Source organism: Carya illinoinensis, chromosome 15, assembly GCF_018687715.1.
Source record: "Carya illinoinensis cultivar Pawnee chromosome 15, C.illinoinensisPawnee_v1, whole genome shotgun sequence".
In the NCBI taxonomy this organism is placed as follows: Eukaryota; Viridiplantae; Streptophyta; class Magnoliopsida; order Fagales; family Juglandaceae; genus Carya; species Carya illinoinensis.
In genome coordinates this window covers 13,732,193-13,753,718 of record NC_056766.1, presented here as the reverse complement: position 1 = coordinate 13,753,718, position 21,526 = coordinate 13,732,193, and the positions used below count along the sequence as shown (strand labels likewise).

The 21,526-nt window shown below is 35.9% G+C and overlaps 1 protein-coding gene and 1 long non-coding RNA gene across 2 annotated transcripts; one reads left to right on the top strand and one right to left on the bottom strand.

Moving 5' to 3' along the window:
- The first annotated feature begins 12,664 nt into the window (after positions 1–12,664).
- LOC122297345 lies at positions 12,665–15,071 on the top strand. The gene is made up of 2 exons (XR_006238725.1): positions 12,665–12,793; positions 12,879–15,071. It is a non-coding gene; the product is annotated as an uncharacterized LOC122297345 (long non-coding RNA).
- A 747-nt stretch (positions 15,072–15,818) lies between these two features.
- LOC122297344 (cytochrome P450 CYP82D47-like) lies at positions 15,819–18,603 on the bottom strand. The gene is made up of 2 exons (XM_043107386.1): positions 17,517–18,603; positions 15,819–16,683 (listed from the first exon to the last, which is right to left on the bottom strand). Exons 1-2 carry the CDS (start codon positions 18,435–18,437, stop codon positions 16,057–16,059), a joined length of 1,548 nt encoding a protein of 515 aa, XP_042963320.1. The 5' UTR covers positions 18,438–18,603; the 3' UTR covers positions 15,819–16,056.
- Between the last annotated feature and the right edge of the window lie 2,923 nt (positions 18,604–21,526).

The window sequence follows — 21,526 nt, the reverse complement described above, 5'->3', positions numbered from 1 at the left end:
TGTTATGAAATATTGTGTGTTACATGTTTATGTCATATTACGAAATGTTCTATATCAAGTTAGTCATGTCTTGGTTAGTTATGTTCAAGTCACGTTATGTTACGTCAGGGCTTATGTTCTTTCGTATTCCAATCATGTCTCATCTTGAGTACAGTGTTTGTAATTCATGAACAGTCAAGTCAAGTTATTCATGTCAATCATGACCCTAAGTGCTAGGATGGGGTAATATCCTAGTGAAACTCCTTTGTCCACGCTGGAGTGTTTAAATAGGTGTGAAATCCCTTGAGTTGACAAAATACTGTCAACAGGTAGCGGGCGGGGACCTAACTAGCTGGTCACTAGAGTGCACCAAGCAACATCGCCGATGGAGCCACATTCAGTTTTATGGGATCCACAACAACTGTGGCACACAAAGTATAGGGTCACAACAATTGTGATGCATACACTGCGTGAGATACAGTAATTATGACACGTAGAATACATAGGGCCACAACAACTGTGGAGTATGTATTAATGCACTCACAACTGGTTCAGATACCTGTGTTGTGATGCAGTAATCGGTAGGGACACATGGCTCTAGGGGACCCATGTAGCACTCAAGAAGTTGAGTTACATTCAGTTTCATGGGGTCCATAACAACTGTGGCACATGAAGTATGAGGTCACAACAATTGTGACGCATACACTACGTGAGACACAGCAATTGTGACACGTAGAATACATTGGGCCACAACAACTATGGAGTATGTATTTAAGCAGTTAAAGAATAAGTTTTAGATCATGTTTATGTTAAGTCAAGTTTCAGAGCAAGTTCATGTTAAGTCAAGTTTCAGATCATGTTTATGTTAAGTCAAGTTTCAGAGCAAGTTCATGTTAAGTCAAGTTTCAGATCAAGTTCATGTCAAGTCAAGTTCAGTTCACGTTTCAATTTAAGTTATGTCAATTATGCTATGTTGTACGTCAAGTTATGCTTTAATTACTTATGAATTTGATTATGCATTCATGCTTTTACTATCATCCATGCATCATTAGCCTATGTGGAACATTTTTTGTTAACTTACTGAGATTTTTAATCAAATCTCACTGTGGTAATCCCAACTACCATTCCCCCTGAATGTAGATCTTGTTACAGGACCTGAAGAAGAATTAGGAGCTAACCAACTAAACACAGTTGACTGAGCGACGGTACGACGTCAATATTAATATAGTAGTTATCATAAATTACTACTTGTACGACGGAGTTGCATCTCCAGTACTTTTTGGATCATGGCCATTTTGGACTAGTGTTGTGATCTTAATTGTTCAATGGGTCTTTATGCATGAAGTATGTTTTAAGCATTTGGGATATTTTCAATTTGGTGCATAGTATTGCTAAAGAAAACAATTTATCCGCTGCGAATATTGCATAATGTTAGATGCATGTTAGGAACATTACATCTTATATGTCATGAACGGGGGTAGATAACCTTGTGTTGCATGTCTCGATGCTTCAAATGTCCGTCCGATCCCAAACAGAATTTGGGGGCGTCGAGACATGCAACACAAGATTACCTGCCCACGTTCATAACATATAAGATGCTATGTTCCTAACATGTATCTAACACCATGCAATATTCGCAGCGGATAAATTTTTTTTCTTTAGCAATACTATGCACCAAACTGAAAATATCCCAGATGCTTAAAACATATTTCATACATAAAGACCCATTGAACAACTAAGATCACAACACTAGTCCAACATGGCCATGATCCAAAAGAGTATTGGAGATGCAACTCCATAGTACAAGTAGTAATTTAAGTTAACTATTATATTAACATTGACGTCATACCGTCGCTTAGTCAACTGTGTCTAGTTGGTCAGCTCCTGATTCTCCTTCAGGTCCTGTAATAAGTGCTACCATTCGGTAGGAATGGTAGTTGGAACTACCACAGTGAGATTTGATTACAAATCTTAGTAAGTTAACAAAAAACCTCTACACAGGCTAACGATACATGCATGACAGTAAATGCATGAATGCATAATCAAATTTATAAGCAATCAAAGCATAACTTGACGTACAACATAGTATAACCGACAGAACTTGATCTGAAATTTGACTTAACATGAACTTGCTCTGAAACTTGACTTAACATGGACTCGCTCTGAAGCTTGACTTAACATGAACTTGCTCTGAAACTTAACTTAACATGAACATGATCTAAAACTTGACTTAATATGAACGTGATCTGAAACTTATTTTTTAATTGCTTAAATACATACTCCACGGTTGTTGTGGCCCCATATATTTTACGTGTCACAATTTCTGTTTCTCACGTAGTGTATGCGTCACAATTGCTGTGACCTCATATTTCGTGTGCCACGATTATTGTGTACCCCACGAAACTGAATGTAACTCAACTTCTTGATATGAACTTGAACTTGAACTAAAAATTAACTTATCATAAACTTGATCTGACTTATTTACTTAACATGAACTTGGACTTGAATTCTGACAATCAAAATGATTTCGCCAGTCGTTTTTCCAAGAATAGTGAACAATCAGAATGATTCCGCCCAACATATTCCATCAGAGATACTCAGACAATCAAAATGATTCCATCATGAGTATTTTAAAACATGTACCCTAGCAATTAGAATGATTTTACCAGGAGTACCTAGTAATACTCTGACAATCAGAATGATTTCTTTACGAGTATTTTAAAACACGTACCCTAGCAATCAGAATGATTACACCAGGACTACCTAGTAATACTCTGACAATCAAAATGATTCCATCATGAGTATTTTAAAACATGTACCCTAACAATCGGAATGACTACACCAGGAGCACCTAGTAATACTCTGATAATCAGAATGATTCTATCACGAGTATTTTAAATAAGATACCCAAACAATCAGAATGATTACGCTAGGAGTATCTGCATAACTGAACTTAAACTGAATTTTGACAATCAAAATAATTTCGCCAACAGTACCTCACATGTATTACAAAAGGAGATGCTCGGACAATCATAATAATTATATCACAAGTATCCTAGACATAACAAACTTGAACGTAACTCGAAAGACATGACGTACTTGAGATAGAAACATTTCGTAACATGGCATAACATGTAATAGACAACATATTTAACATGACATACTTGCAATGGTAAATATTACATGACTTGACATACATATAATAGATAGCATATTTAACATGACATACTTGTAATATATAGCAATACATGACAGAATATCTTGTGCAACAGATGAATAACTCGTGACAGACTAAATTCTGTGTAACAGAAAAATATGTTATAACTTGACATGGCATATATTGTAACATAAATACATACACTGTAGTTCATTTACTTATCACCCATATACAATAAACTATAAGTAAGTTAAGAGCTAACTTACCTCAATCTTCGCATTTCTTATGAAAGCTCAAGCATGATCACGATGAAAAAAGTTTCGAAATAGGCGTGCAAAAGAACACCTAAAAGCTGTCCAAGAGAGTGTTTGGTTTTCTTTCAATGAAAAGTATAAAGAAAGATGATTATGTGGGGAGTGGGCTGGAAATATTTTTACACAAAATATGGAAGAGGATGAGGCTGAAGTGAGGCTTGAGTGTTGGCCTTTCTTACCCAATAAAATACACAAAAATCAGCCCAAGATATTTTCTAATTGGTGGAGTGTGGACTTGAAAGAGTAAGGTGGCTCTTTGACTTTTCTCTTCTAGAACCTTCTAGGCCCTCTTGAAGACATCTGATCAGTCATATGGGGGATAAAATTACTTGGCCAAAATCAATGCTAAGGTGCCCAATTTCGTGTGCCTTAGTGGACCTAAACCAAATTGGCCTCAATTTGGGGTTTTAAGAGGGTTTGGGTTGTTATCAAGCCCAAATCCAATTTCTCTTGATCCAATTGTCTAATACTATTCATCATATGTGGCTAAGAACTTTCCATGTGTCCAATTAAAATTTCTCTAACTTAATTTGGTCATTCCATACTATGATTTTGAAACTATTGCATTTGGTGCACTGATCGATATTACTATTCACTCCAAAAAAGTGCATGATAAACTTATTATCAAAAAATCCTAAATATTCATATGAACCTACAGTGAAAATCGTTTATCGAAATTCAGCCCCAAAGTGCCCCTAAAAATAAATTCATAGTTTCGAACAAGCGTTTCGTCCGAAAATATGAAAATGAGTTATTATACCATAAAATCCTAAATAATCCACACAGTCTAATGGCACAGACCATAACGCATTCTGACACTTCTAATTATCTCAAATAATCAAAAACACACTTCTGACACCTTAGTGAGTGATAACACTAACTATGTGGTTGGACTGAACCCTATATGATTGATTGATTCGTGAAAACTTATGAGGTCTTCATGAGGTTCCTAAAGCCAATAGAAATTCCACCATTGAATTTCTAGTAGGCTGTTACAAAGGACCTACGCACCCTTTTTTCATGGCACTGCAAGCTACTAAGACTTGTCTTTGGTATTTAGGGTCAGCGTGATCTGAGGACCTACTTGCCTTTTTTTCATAGCACCACAAGCTGCTAAGGCTTGCCTTTGTTATTTAGGGTTGGCGTTGTCTGGGGACCTATGCTCCCTTTTTTAATGGCAATGCACGCTGCTATGGCTTTCCTTTGGTGTTTAAGGTCGGCGTGGTCTGAGGACCTACGCACCATTTTTTTCATAGCACTGCAAACTGCTAAGGCTTGTCTTTGGTGTTTAGGGTGGGTGTGGTCTGAGGACCTACGCGCCCTTTTTTTATAGCAGCGCAAGCTGCTTTGGCACCTTTTTTCTAGACTTTGGCTCCGCCAGGTTTCCTATCTAAACTCTTGGTGCCTTCTCGGCCTCGACCATTCTGCAACCATTCGTTCTAACTCACCAGTCTCTGCTAATTTCGCTACTCTTTTCTTCATGGTCGTGCAGTCTTCATTTTAGAGTGAGCTTGTCTGGTGATACTTATAGTATCAACTGCCCGTCCTGGTAGGGTGACATTTAATTCAATTGGATTCTTTTCTTTCTTCTAGAAGACTCTTTTTTCAACTTTTGCTCTACTAGGATTTTTGATTCTCGAGCACCTCCTTTACGTTTCTTTACATTTTACATGGTATCAGACGGTTGTTCTTCTTCTTGAATTGTTGCCATGGCTCCATCTCATAAATTTGTCTCTAAGGATACTACTTCTCCTTACTTTTTTCATCCGAGTCACAGTCCTAGTGTCCTTTTAGTCACTCAACCTCTTCTCGGAGAAAACTACCCTGTGTGGTCTCGATCGACGTCCATGGCTCTCTGTGCGAAGAACAGCCTTGGATTTGTTGATGGATCTCTTCCTAAACCTTTGAATTCAACGGATTCTCTCTTTTCTCTGTGGCTCCGATGCAACAATATGATGATATCTTAGATTTTAAATTTTGTTTCTACTGAAATTTCTTCTAGTATCTTGTATATTGCAACTGCATATGAGATCTGGTCTGATCTTAAAGAACGATTTTGTTAGAAAAATGGACCTCACATTTTTCACTTGCAGAAATCAATTTCCTCTCTTACTTAGGGTTCTCTTTCATTGAGTAATTATTTTACTCGTCTTAAGGGCCTTTGGGATGAACTTTCTAATTACAAGCCTATTCCTGCATGTTCTTGTGGTGTTGTACAAATGTTGAACTCCTACGTTCAACATGAACGTATTTTACAAATTTTGATGGGATGAATGAATCTTTTGCAACTGCTCATGCACAGATTTTACTTTTGGAGCCTCTTCCTCCTTTGAATAAAGTTTTTTCTCCTGTTTTACAAGAGGAGCAGCAGCACAAAATTTCTTCTATCTTTTTGCCTTCTGTTGATTCTCATGTATTTTCTTCTCATCTTGATGGCACCAGATATGTTAAATCCTTTTCTAAGAAAGATAGACCAGTATGTAAACATTATGGAATTATTGGTTACGTGATTGAGAAGTGATAGTAAATCCTCAATTGTTTCTCCTTTTTCATTGACTGAGGCTCAGTATTAGCAGCTTTTGTCCATGCTTACCTCTCTTAAGTCTATTAATCTAGTTCCTTCTACTGTCAATATAGTTGTTTTGAATAATTTTTTTGGTATTATTTTTCCTTGTAGTAATACTCATTCAATATTTTCTATTACTTAGTCTGCTGCATTTGATTCCAATTCATGGATTCTTGATACTAGGGCTATTGATCATATGGTTCCTTCTATTGATTTTTTTACTTATATTGCTCAATTTATTAATGCTTCTATGAAGCTTCCTAATGGTCAATTTGTGTTTGTTACACATATCGGCTCTGTTTCCATTTCTAACATGATGTTCTATGTGTTTCAATCTTTCATTTCAAATTGATTTCTATTAGCAAGTTAACACATTCACTAACTTGTTCTTTTTTGTTTTTCTCTGACATTTGTCTCGTACAGGACCTGATTCGGTGGAGGCGGATTGGAGTGGGTAGATTGCATGGAGGTCTTTATATACTGCAACAATCAAACCTTTCTAATTCTACTTTTTCTTCACATACTGCTTGTTTACCTAAAACAATATATACATATGTTTGTTCCAATACCTCCAAACGCTCTAATTATGAGCTTTGGCATAATAGACATGGTCATCCTTCAAATTCTAGGATGCTATTTGTGAATAGTTTTGTTTCTAAATTGATTGCTCCATTCAATCATTGCATGATTTATCCTTTAGTTAAATAGAAAAAATTATTTTCCTAATAATGCTCATTTGTCTACTACTCCATTTGATCTAGTTCATTGTGATGTTTGGGGTTCATATTCTGTACCTACTATCAAATGTTACAAATATGGCTTTATCTTTTTAAACATAAATCTAAAGTTTCACATTTTTTTAGAGTATTTTTACAAAATTGTTAAAACACAATTTCATTTAATAATAAAATCACTTTGCACTGATCATGGCACATAATTTTCTTTTGTTTCTTTTTTGCATTCTAATGGCATACTACATCAGCATAGTTGTGTTGAGACTCCTCAACAGAATTCTGTTAGAGAAAGAAAGCATCAGCATATCCTTAATGTGGATAGAACAATTATGATTCAGTCTCATCTACCTATTAATTTTTTGGGTGATACTGTTTTAACAGCATCTTATCTCATTAAGAGGCTTCCTACTTCTCTTTTAAACCAAAAATCTCCTTTTGAGCTTTTGTTTAAAACTGCTCCTTTTTATGATCATCTCAAAACCTTTGGTTGTCTTTGTTTTTCTTCCACTTTACAAAGATCTCGAACAAAATTTGATCCTAAGGATTGAACTTGCGTTTTTCTTACTTATTCCTTTGGAATAAATGTTTACAAACTTTCTTGATTTACAAACTAATCAATCCTTTATATCAAGAAATGTCGTTTTTCATGAACATATTTTTCCTTTTGCATTTTCATCGCAAAATAAAATTTAATTTTCCTCTTTTCTTCCTATTGACCATTCAACTCTAGATTCTTTAACTGTGCCTTCAATAGCACTTTCCCCTTCCCCATCTACCAATTTTCCTCCAAACTCCTCCTCACCTTCCCCTTCAAGTGATTCATCTATTCAGTCTTCTTCCTCTCCAATTTCTATCACTGTACCTTTACCTTTTGACCTTCCTAAAAAATCTTCTAGTATCAGAAAGGTTACTGGTTATTTGCAAAACTTTCATTGCAACTCCTCTTCTACACACTCCACATTAGATCCTTCAACCATTTCTTCTTCATCAGGTTTTTCTTCCTTTTTATCTTTCCCTCCTAAATATGATATCTTCAATTTTTTGTCTTATGCTAATCTTTCTTCTTTACACAAATCTTTTGTCATGTCCATTTCTGTCGATACTAAACTTGAATTCTATTATCAAGCTGTCAAGTACTCTCATTAGATGGATGCCATGTCAAGTGAGATTGTAGCCTTGGACATCAATAATACTTGGACTGTTACTTCTTTACCTCTTGGTAAGAAGCCCATCAACTGTAAATGGGTTTATAAGATTAAATATTGTGCTAATAGTTCCATTGAAAGATATAAGGTAAGGATAGTTGTCAAGGGTTATACCCAAACTAACGGCTTGGATTATTCTAAAACATTTTCACCTCTTGCTAAAATTGCAACTGTTAGATCTCTTTTGCCCATTATTGCTATGAAAGGTTGGCATCTTACACAACTTGATATTAATAATGCTTTTTTGCATGGGGATTTATTGGAAGAAATGTACATGGTTCTTCCTCTTGGTTTTCATGTTAAAGATCAGCCCCAATTTATAAGTTGAACAAATCACTCTATGGTTTGAAACAAGTCTCACAGTAGTGGTTTTCTAAGTTTTCAACATCTATACTCAGCATGGGTTTTCAACATTCCAAAGCTGATTATTCTCTTTTTACTAAGACGGAGGGTTCTTCTTTCATTGCCCTTCTTGTCTATGTTGATGATATTCTCATAGCTAGTAATAATATGAAATCAGTTGAGCTTTTAAAGTCCTTGCTTAATGAGAAGTTTAAGCTCAAGGACCTTGGTAAGCTTGAATATTTCCTTGGTTTGGAAGTGGCACGATCTCCTGTTGGTATTTATTTATGTTAGAAAAAATATTCTATGGAGATTATTCAAAATGCTGATTTCCTTGCTTCTAAACCTGTCTCCTTTCCTATAGAACAAAGTACTAAATTGAGTAAGAATGTGGGGGACTTGTTGCCTGATCCTATAGTTTATAGAAGACTTGTAGGTCGACTTCTTTACCTCACATTAACTCTGCTAGATTTGTGTTATTTTGTCAATAGACTTAGCTAATATATGGCTCAGCCTAAACAGCCCCATTTACAAGAAGCCTATAGAATTTTACAATATGTCAAAGGCACTCCTCGTTATGGTCTTTTTTTCCAGCTACCAATACATTATCTCTCAAAGCTTTTGTTGATTCTGATTGGGCTTCTTGTCCTGACAGTAAGAGATCTAAAAGTGGTTATTGTGTTTTTTTGGAGATTCTTTGGTTTCCTAGAAGACCAAGAAACAGATCACTATTTCTAGATCTTCTACAGAGGCTGAGTATAGATCAATGGCTTCTACCACTTGTGATATCATTTGGTTTCTCACTGTATTATCTGACTTTCGTGTTTCACATACTCATAGTGCTCAACATTTTTGTGATAGTCAGGCTGCATTACACATTACTTCCAATCCAATCTTCCATGAAAGAACAAAGTATATTGAGCTAGATTATCACTTTATTCGAGGAAAAATACAAGTTGGAGTTATCAAGACTTTTCACTTGGCTTTTGATCATCAACTTGTTGATGTGTTAACCAAACCTCTTGGTTACCATTAGTTTCATCACATAGTTTCCAAGATGAGAGTACACTCTACATACATACTCTCCATCTTGAAGGGGGTATCAGAACTTAATTGTATTATCCTTTCATTTTTATTCTTTCATTTCAATTGGATTCTTTTCTTTCTTCTAGTAAACTCTTCTTTCGTCTTTTGCTTTGCTAGGGTTTTTGATTCCCAAGTGCCTCTATTACGTTTCTTTCTCAAAAGTAAAATAGTGATTTAGCTTTATATAGTCATTGATAATTTCAACTTGTTTGAAAATTGTAGCACATGCATCTCCATGCACATTTATAATTTAACTAAAGACCTTTCAGAGGTTTTTATAATAATGATATTTTATGTAACACCTGCGTCCAGCACCGAACCGTTTTCTAAAATTTTTGGGTTTATACGAATGAAAAGCCCACTTGAGATTAACGAGTTTCCTTGGAAGGATTACGGGCCCAAATTTAATTTTTTTTTACAGATATCAAATATATATATATATATTTTACTGAACTAACTAAGTAGATTTAAACCTTTCAATATTTTGGATTAGGTGAAATATTTTATTGGGCCGAGAAGATTAGTTGGACAAGTTAGATTATGTTTAGAAGTTTATTGAAGCCCAAAATTTAAGGAAAAAGCCCATCAAAAAAATGCAAGCTGTGTGAACCCTACATGCTTTAGTCTCCACACCATGCACACGTCTCCCATGCACGCACGTTTCTTTCTCTTTCTTTTCCTAGGGCTTCAACCATCTATATTTATATTTATAATCTTTTGCACAACTCCCTCAATTAGGGTTGCTGCTCATGATCCTCATGTTGACTTTTGGCTCCTTAGTTTAGTCTCATACCGGTGGGAAATAACGAAGGAGCAAATTCTTAAGATTATAAATAAGAGGCTTAGCCTCTTAGTTTAAGTGTACCAGTTGAAAGCTTATCTAATAACTTTTGACTTTAGTTAAATTCTTCTATTAGCCTTTTGTAAAATAGGAAGTGGTGTAAAATTAAAGTTTTACTTGTGGGGTAGCTTTGTGGGTGTGTTTGAGGTGAGGAGAAAAATTGTGTGATTATAACAATTTTTCACATAGTAAATTTTCTTCTCTGGGTCTGGTGGTTTTTCTCCTGTTTTGGAGTTTCCACTTAAATTTCTTGTATTGTTATTTTTCCTCTATTTTTTTTGTTATTCCTGCAAAGGGTAGATCCTGGGGGGTGAGTTTGGGAGGTCCAAATTTCCAACAATTGGTATCAGAGCCACTAGGTTCTTTTTATGGGGTGGAGCTTTGGTGTGGTAGTGTGGATACGTACACAGTCTAAGGAGGTTCTGTCTAAGAGATTCAAAATTTTAAGCGTGTCCATTGTGACCCTCTAATCTTTCTTGGGAACTGACTTAGTGAGGTACTATTCATTTATACAATAAATTCATCAAAGCAATGTCAGGAAGTAGGTCTTCAAATCTTATCAAATTTGAGGTGGAGAAATTTGATGAAAAAATCAATTTTGGCTTGTAGCAAGTTCAAGTCAAGGATGTCTTGATTCAATCAAGATTACACAAGGCATTGAAGGGCAGACCAACACCTGAAATCAACACTGGTACTAGTGTGACTGGTGAAAGGAGCAGATCTAAAATGAGCGATGAAGATTGGGAGGATCTGGATTTGACAACAGCAAGTGCGATACGTTTGTGCTGGCCAAAAATGTTCTTACAAATGTGCATGAAATATCTACGGTAAATGAATTCTGGGAAAAACTTGAAGAGTTTGGCGTCTCAAATCGTGTGTACCTGAAGGAGCAGTTTCATATACTGTGGATGAGTGAAGGTACAACTATTTCAGATCATTTAAGCGTTCTCAATGGCATTGTAGTTAAGCTAGAAGCTATTGGAGTTAAAATTGATGATGAAGATCAAGCTTTGAGACTCATCTGGTCTCTTCCACCATACTATGAGCACATGAAGCCTATTTTGATACATGGGAAGGAGAAAAAAAATTTTCAGAGGTTACCAGTAAAATATTTTCTGAAGAGAGAAGACTAAGTAGTGGAAATAATGTTCCACTTGAGAATTTAGTAATAGTACCAGCTGGAAATTGAAAGATAAAGAACTCCATGAAAAATAAAGTAGTCTACTGGGAGTGTGGACAATCTGGGCATGTCAAGAAAAATTGTCCAAGAGCTGGAGCAAGTTCGGCAAGTGGCTTCAAGTCAGTAAATGGAGATACTGGAAATGATGTTAATGTTGTGTCTCTCTCCATAGAAGATTTTGATCTTTAAAAAGAGACATGTACATTCTCATGGCATGCCGCTAATTCCCAAAGTTGCCATGATAGAGGATGTGTTAATGTTAGCGGGTCCACAAGTTTGCACACAAGCATTGGTTTGGCATTGATGCAAGGTGTGTGGTGGAAATTCATATCGATGGCTGATGAACTTCCAGGAGAGCCAAACGTGGAAGTTACACCATAATTTTCAGTAAGGTTGTTTTCGACATGGGCCAAAGTGAAATGTTTGGAATTGGTTTATTCTGAATGGGTATGCTTTTATGGTGAAGCATGATAGCAGAAGCTATGAAAATCTTCATCGAGGTGGAGCTTGACTATGGGACTAGTCAAAATCGCAAGGTGGAGGTTGTTGACTTTTGGCTCCTTAGTTTAGTCCCACACCGGTGGGAAATAATGAAGGAGCAAATCCTTAAGATTATAAATAAGAGGCTTAGCCTCTTAGTTTAAGTGCACCAGTTAAAAGCTTATATAATAACTTTTGACTTTAGTTAAATTCCTTTATTAGCCTTTTGTAAAAGGGGAAGAGGTGTAAAGTTAAAGTTTTACTAATGGGATAACTTTGTGGGTGTGTTTGGGGTGAGCAGAAAAATTATGTGATTATAACAATTTTTCACATAGTAAATTTTATTCTCTGAGTCTGGTAGTTTTTCTCTTATTTTGAAATTTTCACGTAAATTTCTTGTGTTGTTATTTTTTCTCTATTTTTCTTGTTATTCCTGCAAACGGTAGATCCTAAGGGGGTGAATTTGAGAGTTCCAAATTCCCAACACCTTAATTCCTTTGGCTCCTTTCTTTTCGTTCTCTCCCACGTACATTGAAGAACCAAGCACCAGTAGCATTCCCGTAGGCCATCTAGAGACTCTGCGGCATTATCCCTACATGCACTAACGCCTCCACCATTGAAACTATAGCCTGCACGTCCTTTGCATTCACGGAAGCCCAACCTGGATTTCTTCAATCGAACGAAGCCAACTGTCCAACTCCACGCACGGCAACACACCCAACCACAGAAACACCAACCAACCCGTGCACACCAAACCTCTGTTTTTGCCAGTTAAAAACAGAGCACTTGTTGTGCTTTCAGCCCTTGCACGTTGGAAGCCTAGCGTTGTAGTCATCACCTTCACGTCGTCTCCAACTACACAGAAAATACCACCGAGCACTGCTCATCACCCGGTTGTTCTTCCTCTCAGTAAGCACACAGCCTCTTCTCCATCTCTTTTTCGCACGCCGTGTTCTCTCTATTTCATCTCTCTCTGTTCTCCTCTCTCTCGCAGCTCCACCCACGCACGAAAGGGCCACCGCTGCACCTACCTCTAGGTATGCCTCAACCGTATCACCCATTTCGTGTTTTCATAGTTTTCAAAATAGCACGTAGAGTTTTTTTTAAACAAATTTTGTTGCCCTCCCGTAAGGCTTATCTTGAAGAATGAGTTTCTATGAAATTATAATTTTTCTCTCTTAGTTTTAGAAACCAAACATGGGGGGTTTGGTTTTAAAAGCTGGTTGAATTTACTTTGGGTTTAATTATAACCGAATGGTATTTTCATGGGTTTCAATTTATTCTTTGAACTTGTTTTAAGTTTTCTTCATTTCATCGTGGGCGTTGTTTTAAATTTCCAGTGTGTGGAGAAAATATTTGTAGTTAAATTATACTATTGAATACTATTTGCTACAGCTAGATTTTAGTAGTAATTAGTAACTGTATATTTTATTTTGAACAGTACTTTATTTTTGACCTAGTACATTTTTTATTTTTTAAATGAAACTTTGTTGCTTACTTTAATAGATTTTTAATTAATGATATGTTTTAATATTAATTTCACATGTTGATTTTAGTAACAATAGTAAATGCTTAGTCTTGCGTTAAACGATTTAATTTGATGAAGTCTTTTTTTTTTTTATAAACGAGTTTAAATAATTTATTCGATAGATTTTACTACTACATCAGTATTCTTTTAGTTCTGTTTTTAATCAGAATATTTTATTCGGGTATCTTTTCAATATGAATTGGATTGAGTGGCTTTGATGGTTTAGGAAATGGTGGTATTTGTGAGGTCATGAGAATTTAGGTTTTTGAGAAATTAAAATAGGTATTTCAGGCTTAAATACGTTATAATTGTTCATTTGGAAGTTTATTCAAGTTATATAAATTTTATAGGTGACGATTGATTATTCTTTTGGCACTATTGTGAGGAATTTATGGAAGACTAAAAAGTTCAGGAGAGCCATATTAGACTTTACAAAAAAAGAAAATGAAACCAGATTGATTTTGAAAAATATGCACGTTTATTTTTAAAAGAAATGTGAAAAATAATCTCAATTATTTGTTTTGGCATTATTTCATGAACTCTGTAGGAAGGATATGGTACTTTTGTCATGACTAGTGTAGACATGAGCTTATTTTTGCATATTGTTTATGAAATTTGTAAAAAGAGCAAAAATGAGATTCTTAAAGTTTGTTGTGGTTAAGATGAAGATACTTTGATTTTGTTCTGTTGAATATATGAAATGATCTGAAACTACTCAGTATTTTTTTATGATATGATTTGTAAGCTGAAAAACCTTTAGCATGACTTTCTAATTATGAATTTGAATATGTTTATGCTCTGTTTGGTTACGGCCCAACCACAGGTAATAATAGTGGTTGGGCGTAATAGTGGATACGGCCCAACCACGTGTTATAATAGTGGATACGGCCCAACCACGGGTTATAATTGTAGATACAACCCAACCACTGGTACTAACAGTGAATACGGCCCAACCATGGGTTATAATAGTGGATATGGCCCTTCCACGAGTTATAGTAGTGATCTCTGTTTGAGTGCACACCTTGGTGACAGAGTGATTATGTTATGCTTGGTTATCCGTAAATGCACAACCCTACCATGGGGGTTATACATGAACTCTATTTTGATATGATGTTATGATGTAATAGTATGATATGATGATGATGATGATTATCATTTATACTATGCCAAAGGATTGTTTTTGAATAAGATTGTTTCTGAAAGTTTCGCTCTGATATTTTGATACATGTTTTGCACTCTAAAAACAAGTGTTCTGATTTTAACATTCTGGAGGTAAATGTTTTTTTTTTTTTTTTGCGCATTCTGAACTCTATAAATACTAGTGTTTACACCCTAGTATATGTTCTTTGCTTACTGAGTTATTGATAACTCACCCCTTATCTCCACAATATTTTTCAGCTAATTTTGATACTTCAGCCGGGAGTCAAGAGTAGGAATTGTTAATAGATTTGATGATAATTGAGGAATAAGTGCAAGAGGGTACAAGTAGTTATTGGGGAGTTTTATTTAATAGATTTATCATTTATGTTATTCTGGTGTTTTGAGTAACGGATAGTTATGAATGGTTGTGGAGATTTTAATTTATTTTGTTGAGGTATTACTTTAGTATCTTGATGGAAGAACAATTACACTTGATTCAAATAAATGAATTTATTATTATGGAGTCTTTGGATCATTACGAATAGTTATGAGGTATTATGGATAGTTATATACTGTTGTGTTATTGGAGATGATTTCAGGTTATAAGAGTTAACCCTCTGATCCTTGCGGGGCCTGGGTGTTACAGTTTAAGGTTATCTAATATGCATAAGAAACGTCATACATTTTCAACTATTGCTCGTGAAGGAGATTAATATGTTAATTAAGTTACTCCTAATCAAGTCATGCATTTCACTAAAAAAAAGAATTAATATTATAAAACTATCTTTCATTTCATGTATAGTTGTAAACTAGCTGTAAGATATTTGTAAGTTGTATAGATAAGACAATAGTGGTTGTAAGCCGTCTAAATTGGCAACTACTAATTGGGAAAATCCCCCACGTTAGGTGCATATAAAATTAGCAAGAACAAGGAAATACTTATTTGTGATGAAACTCGACTCATTTTGATAGGAAATAATCATTCTCATAAGAAATAGGCGACCAAAAATAAGCAGTTTTATTGTAGATCTTAAGAATTCTAGGAGAACAAATCCAATTTGCATACCAAGCTACTCTAGTTTCGTATATGATAGGCACACATAGCTTAGTGCAAAGAGCTAGCATCCGGTACTACTCTTTTCTGATTTCCTGTAGGATGGAGGGATCATTTTAATACAGAGACCTTAACCCTAAATATCTTTATGTAACCATTTTCAACTTCAGGATCAATTTGAAAAAAATATCAAACCCGAAGGACATGTACAATAAATTTTCCAAAAAAGAAATTACTAAACTTTGTTCAAGAAATTGTGGTACAAGATCCCCTAATGTTCCTATGCATAAGATAGCTAGGTACGTACTTTTACAGCAAACACACCAAAATAAAAATAAAAACAAGAACAAAATAGAAGAAGATAATTTAATATATGCATAATCCTTGAGCATGAAGATCATTACGAAACTCCTTGGCAATATTGTAGCTATTTAACATATACTCCAATGGTCATGCATATGTTGAGGAAGGAAGGCGTGGAGTGAGATGGACTTCAAGAGGGGTGGCTTTCAAGGATGTAAGTCCAACTTTTTCAGTCATGTCTACTGGTTCATATGCTGGTACTGTCGTAATCTCAAAGGCATGCAAAAAGTTAGCAAGTGTGAGTTGCATAACTTGTAGTGCAAATGAGATTCCTGGACAAACTCTCCTCCCGCTACCAAATGGTATAAGCTCAAAATGTTGGCCCTTAAAGTCAACATCTTTGTGGGTTGTAAGGAATCTTTCTGGGCAGAATTCGGTAGGATCTGACCACACTTGTGGATCTCTATGAATCTTTGATAGATTAACAAAAAGACGATTGCCTGCTGGGATGTGGTAACCAGCCAAAGTGCAGTCCTCAAAGGACTCGTGTGGCACAGAAAGTGGCGCAGCGGGATATAGACGCATTGTTTCCTTGATGACAGATTGAAGATAGACTAAATTTTCCAAATCTGATTCCATCACTAGCCTATCTCTACCAATCTGGAGGTCTAATTCTTGTTGGGCTTTCTTAAGAGTCTCTCGGTTATTAAGAAGTAGAGAGAGTGCCCATGTCATTGTCACTGTCGTTGTATCTGTGCCTGCTAAGATGAGGGTCTGCAAAAGTCCCAACATGTATGTATATGTTATTTACAATTTCATCATATTAAACTAAAATATAACTCAAAGAAACTATTCCCCTCAAAAGATTAAAAAAAAGAATTTTAAAATACATTAAAAAAAAAAATAGCAATGCCTATAATAAATACTTGCAATTTCTCTCGTTTCTGCTGTTTGTTTTGTTAGGTTTCCTTCAAATTTTTTATGATTGCTCCCTTCAAGCCTGGGCTTACTTTGTGTTTAAAAATAAACAATTTTTTTTAATATCAAAATGATTTCTTTTTTGTGGATGAGTATTAGTAATATTAAGTACAATTTAAGGTATGCAAGCTCCGTACACTCATTTTGAAAAACAGTAGAGGCCAAAAAGTGAGCATTTTCATGTTCCACATAGATTTAGCTATTTTGCTTTCAAATGGAGTGCGAGACTTTTATATCCTAGAATTGTACAAGCATTTCTCTTGGACCACTAGCATATATTTGGGCAGAGTTTAGGATCAAGACAGATGTTTCCAGCACCCTTGCCCAAGCTGGCCAGGAAATCTACCATTTTCTTCTTGCAAACAAGAACCAACAAATTCATTGAAAATTTGGGGGAAGCTACCCTTTGTAATTACCATAACAAGCGAGCTGGATTCTTTTTGAAGATTTTAAAAAATTCCCTAATTGTATGCTAAACTCTAGTGGATAATTAGAAGAAGAAAAAAAAAACAAAGATACTCGTGGCCAATTTGCTTCACAAATCAAGGATGATCTTGATATTCAATTAATATATAGCAAAGCAATCTTAGTACCCTACATAAGCTTAAATTGGGTTATCAAAAGCATACCAGACAAGTAGCCTTGGTGATTGCATCAGCTTCATAACTAGAAATTTCTTCACTGTCAATGACAATAGACAACATCACATCCATAAAGTCTTGATGTTCCTTCTTTACCTCCCCATAAATTCTTCTTTGCTTGTGTTCTTCTAGCCATCCTTCAAGCTCATGATCTAATTTTTTTGCAGTTTCCTTCATTGCCTTCTCGTACCCACCCAAGTCCAACCATCTTAGATATGGAAGCATATCTGACACTACAAATGTCCCACTCAACACAAAGAAATCTCTCATCACCTTTCTACATTGATCATTTCCTTTATTCTCATCCTTGGTTGCAGACCAAGAAAATCGCTTCTTTATAACCATCATAAACATGACATTTAGAGTTACATAGCCGAACCATCTTTTCATCTCCACTAATGCGTTGTTATTCTGGGCCAACAACATGTAGATCTCTTTTATGGCCATGTTTATCTCTGACTCTCGAATGTGTTTGAACATCTCGATACGGTGATTTGAGAGGATCTCTAAAGTGACTATTTTTCGAACATGGCGCCAATAGGAACCATATGGGGAGAAACCAAGCAAGGCATAGTTGTAACCCATGAGTTCTGCCGCCAAAGATTTTGGACGATTGGCAAAGATTTTATCATTGGTAGTGAAACACTCTTTAGCTATCTTTGAACTGCTTACTACAATAGCTCTATGCATGCCCAAGTTGATACTGAAGATTGGTCCGTTTTTGTCGGCCATGTCGCCCAGGGTTATATGGGCTGGTTGCTTCCCTCCTAATAGGTGGAGGTGGCCGATTATAGGCCATGCACCACCTGCTTTTGGTGGAAGTATCTTTTGAGGGGCAGTTTTGTGGGTTCTCCTCCATATCCAAACTAGAAATAAGAAAAAGAGAAATAGGGCAAGTATGCTAGCCATAAAAGCAATGAAAGCTGGGAAGATCCCAAAGAGTATAGTTGTTCTAGTTGTCGACCAATGCGGATTTAGTTCCAGCGCTGTTCTTAACAAATTAGGCAAGGCACCAAACTTCTCGATGGCAACTCCACACTGATGAGTCTATAAATTTGGACTCATATGACAATTATTGATACAAATATTTGAGATCATAACAAAACCCATCTTTCAAAATATAGGATAAAGTTGATAAAATATTAGAGGCCAGAAGGAGATCAGGAGATCAGTATGCCGGATTCTGTACGTTCCATTTCGATTCACGACATGGACCACGTTACAAAATACCCTATGCCCCATCAAAATAAAAACAAAATTGACTATTTTGGCTATTCCGTACACTATTAATCGTTATCCAAAATTGGTCACAAGACAAAATCATAATTTAATAATTTACAATGCCCGATTAACGAGGAACATTGTATGTGGTTGTACTATATATAGTCGACACTTGAAATAAATGCTATAAATTATTGTTGTGCGTGTTTAATGAGATGAATTTAATTGAGTTGAGATTAAAATTAAAAGTTAAATAAAATATTATTAAAATATTATTTTTATTATTATTATTATTATTTTAAATTTAAAAAAATTAAATTATTTATTATATTTTATGTTAAAATTTAAAAAAATTATAATTATTATATGAGATAAATTAAAATAAATTGAGATGAGATAATGAACCAAACTTAAGCGTCACTTGCTTGATCAGTCCACTTCACGTCCAGTCTCTAGTGAATTATTGGGCATGTGAACCTTTTTGGTTCTTTGCTTTTTTCAAATAACAATAGTTTCATTGATAAACCAGAACATTAGTATAAAATTCAAATAACAGCATCCATACTGCCTAACAACTTAACAAAGAGGAGGGTCTTTATCATTATGAAAATCTAAAAAATACGGAGTTCTATCTATTGCGTAATTTTATACGTGTATTGATTCCTGTATTTTGAAGACTTTTCAGGAATCAAAATTATTCAAATTAAGCTTTGTGTCTCTGATGGTGTCTTCTGCAATCCAATCGTGGATGTTAGAAGAGGTTCTTAATGTTGAAATTATTCTTTGCGAATCACCTTCAAGACTACCTCCTTGTTGTACCTTCTACCAATTGCCACTAAGGTACTTCCACTGTCTCTTACCATCACATCAAAATTTATAAAAGTATGGTTATGGTTGGAGGAACCTCTCGTTACCTTTTTGTTGCTTTATTCATTCCCATGTCCCATAATGATCTTTAAAATATTTTTTGATTTGCTCAATAAATTAGAAAATAATAATTGTTTTTTAAATGATGGATAACCTCATTTCTGTAGAACCAAAGGTGAACCTTTTTCTTTTATTACGATCTATAAGCTGCTAGCTATATTAAAAGCTTATTAGTACTCATTTCACCGTAGAGAAGTCTTTCCGCTCTTTATCTCAGTTGTGGGCCTAATCTATAAATGATGTAGTCGTCTTCAAAGCAGAGGCTCAATTATTAAGATAAGTCATTCAATATCTGACATGTATACCCCTTAATCCCAGTTTGGATTCTACGAAAGCCACTTCAGCACGTGTCTGTCACGCGTTAGGGCCCACGTATGTAAAACAAAAACCATTAAGAGCTCCGTTGTCGGCCGTTAGATGGTCTAATCCCTGTCAGGGAATCTTCTATCCCATGCCGTCGGATGGACCGAGGCCGGACCACGGCGCCACGCCAGCAAACACGTGTGGGTCATTTTCTGCTGAAAATGAATGAATATAAATAATCTGAAAAAGATGACGCAGGCAAAACGACAAAACAGAGAACTGTGAGTCTGTGACCAAATAATTAATTAAAAAAAAGGTTGGGTGGGGTTTGAGGAATCATTACGATTTACGCGAGCTGTGCAAATGTTAAGTGGGACCTACTAAATCATGGAGTTGATGGTTTCCCTTCACGCCGTTAAATGACAATTCTAATCAAAAAATTATGAAAAATTCTGTATCCAGTCGGCAACTTCAAGCGGCGTACAATCGGCTTAAGCCAAGCTGCTGACGTGGAATTATTTCAACTAAACGGCGTCGCTTCATTAATAGAAGAAGCGACGTCGTTTCTCCTTTGCTATTAGGTCACAGCCCGAGCTCCCCACCCATTCGAGTCTCTCTTTCCTTACTCCCTAAGCACTCCTCTTTCCTTCCCTTCGTGAACCCTAGCTCCCCATAATTCCTTCGATCCTTCGTGAATCTTCGAAAAAAGCAGTCCTATTTCCTTCCCTTCGTGAACCCGAGCTCCCCAACGGTGTATAATCCCTTCGATCCTTTGTGAATCTTGGATCTTCCGCAGTCCTATTTCCTTCCCTTCGTGAACCCGAGCTCCCCACCCCATATCCCTGCGAGTCTCTATTGTCCTCATAAACTCCGTTGGAAGCAGCCCGAAGCAGTCCCGAAGCTGGAAAGGTGTATTTCAGCCCTCTTTCAAATGCCGTCGCCGGAAGCCCCCTCGTGGTTGTCTCTCGGCCCTCCCCGGATGGTATGTTAAAAAAGGTAAAATTAATTTTTAGGGGTTTTACACCAGTAATGTATATTATATTTTTCTATGTTATTTTGTTTCACTGCAACTATTTTATTTCATAGATATTAGTTTGAGATCTGGTATTTGACATTGTGAAATCTGTATATCCAAACCCGTGTTGTTTTGATGATGCCCTAATTTGGTGTGGTGCATATTTGTGCCCTAATTTGATGTGGTTCATATTTGTGCTCTAATTTGATGTGGTTCATATTTGTGCTCTAATTTGGTGTGATGCATATTTGTACCCTAATTTGGTGTGGTGCATATCTGGGGCCGAATTTGGTGTGGTGCATACTTGTGCCCTAATTTGGTGTGGTGCATATTTGTGCCCTAATTTGGTGTGGTGTATATTTGTGCCCTAATATGGGTTGGTGCATCTTTGTGCCCGAATTTGGTGTGGTGCATACTTGTGCCCTAATTTGGTGTGGTGCATATTTGTGCCCTAATTTGGTGTGGTGCATATTTGTGGCCTAATATGGGTTGGTGCATCTTTGTGCCCAAATTTGGTGTGGTGCATACTTGT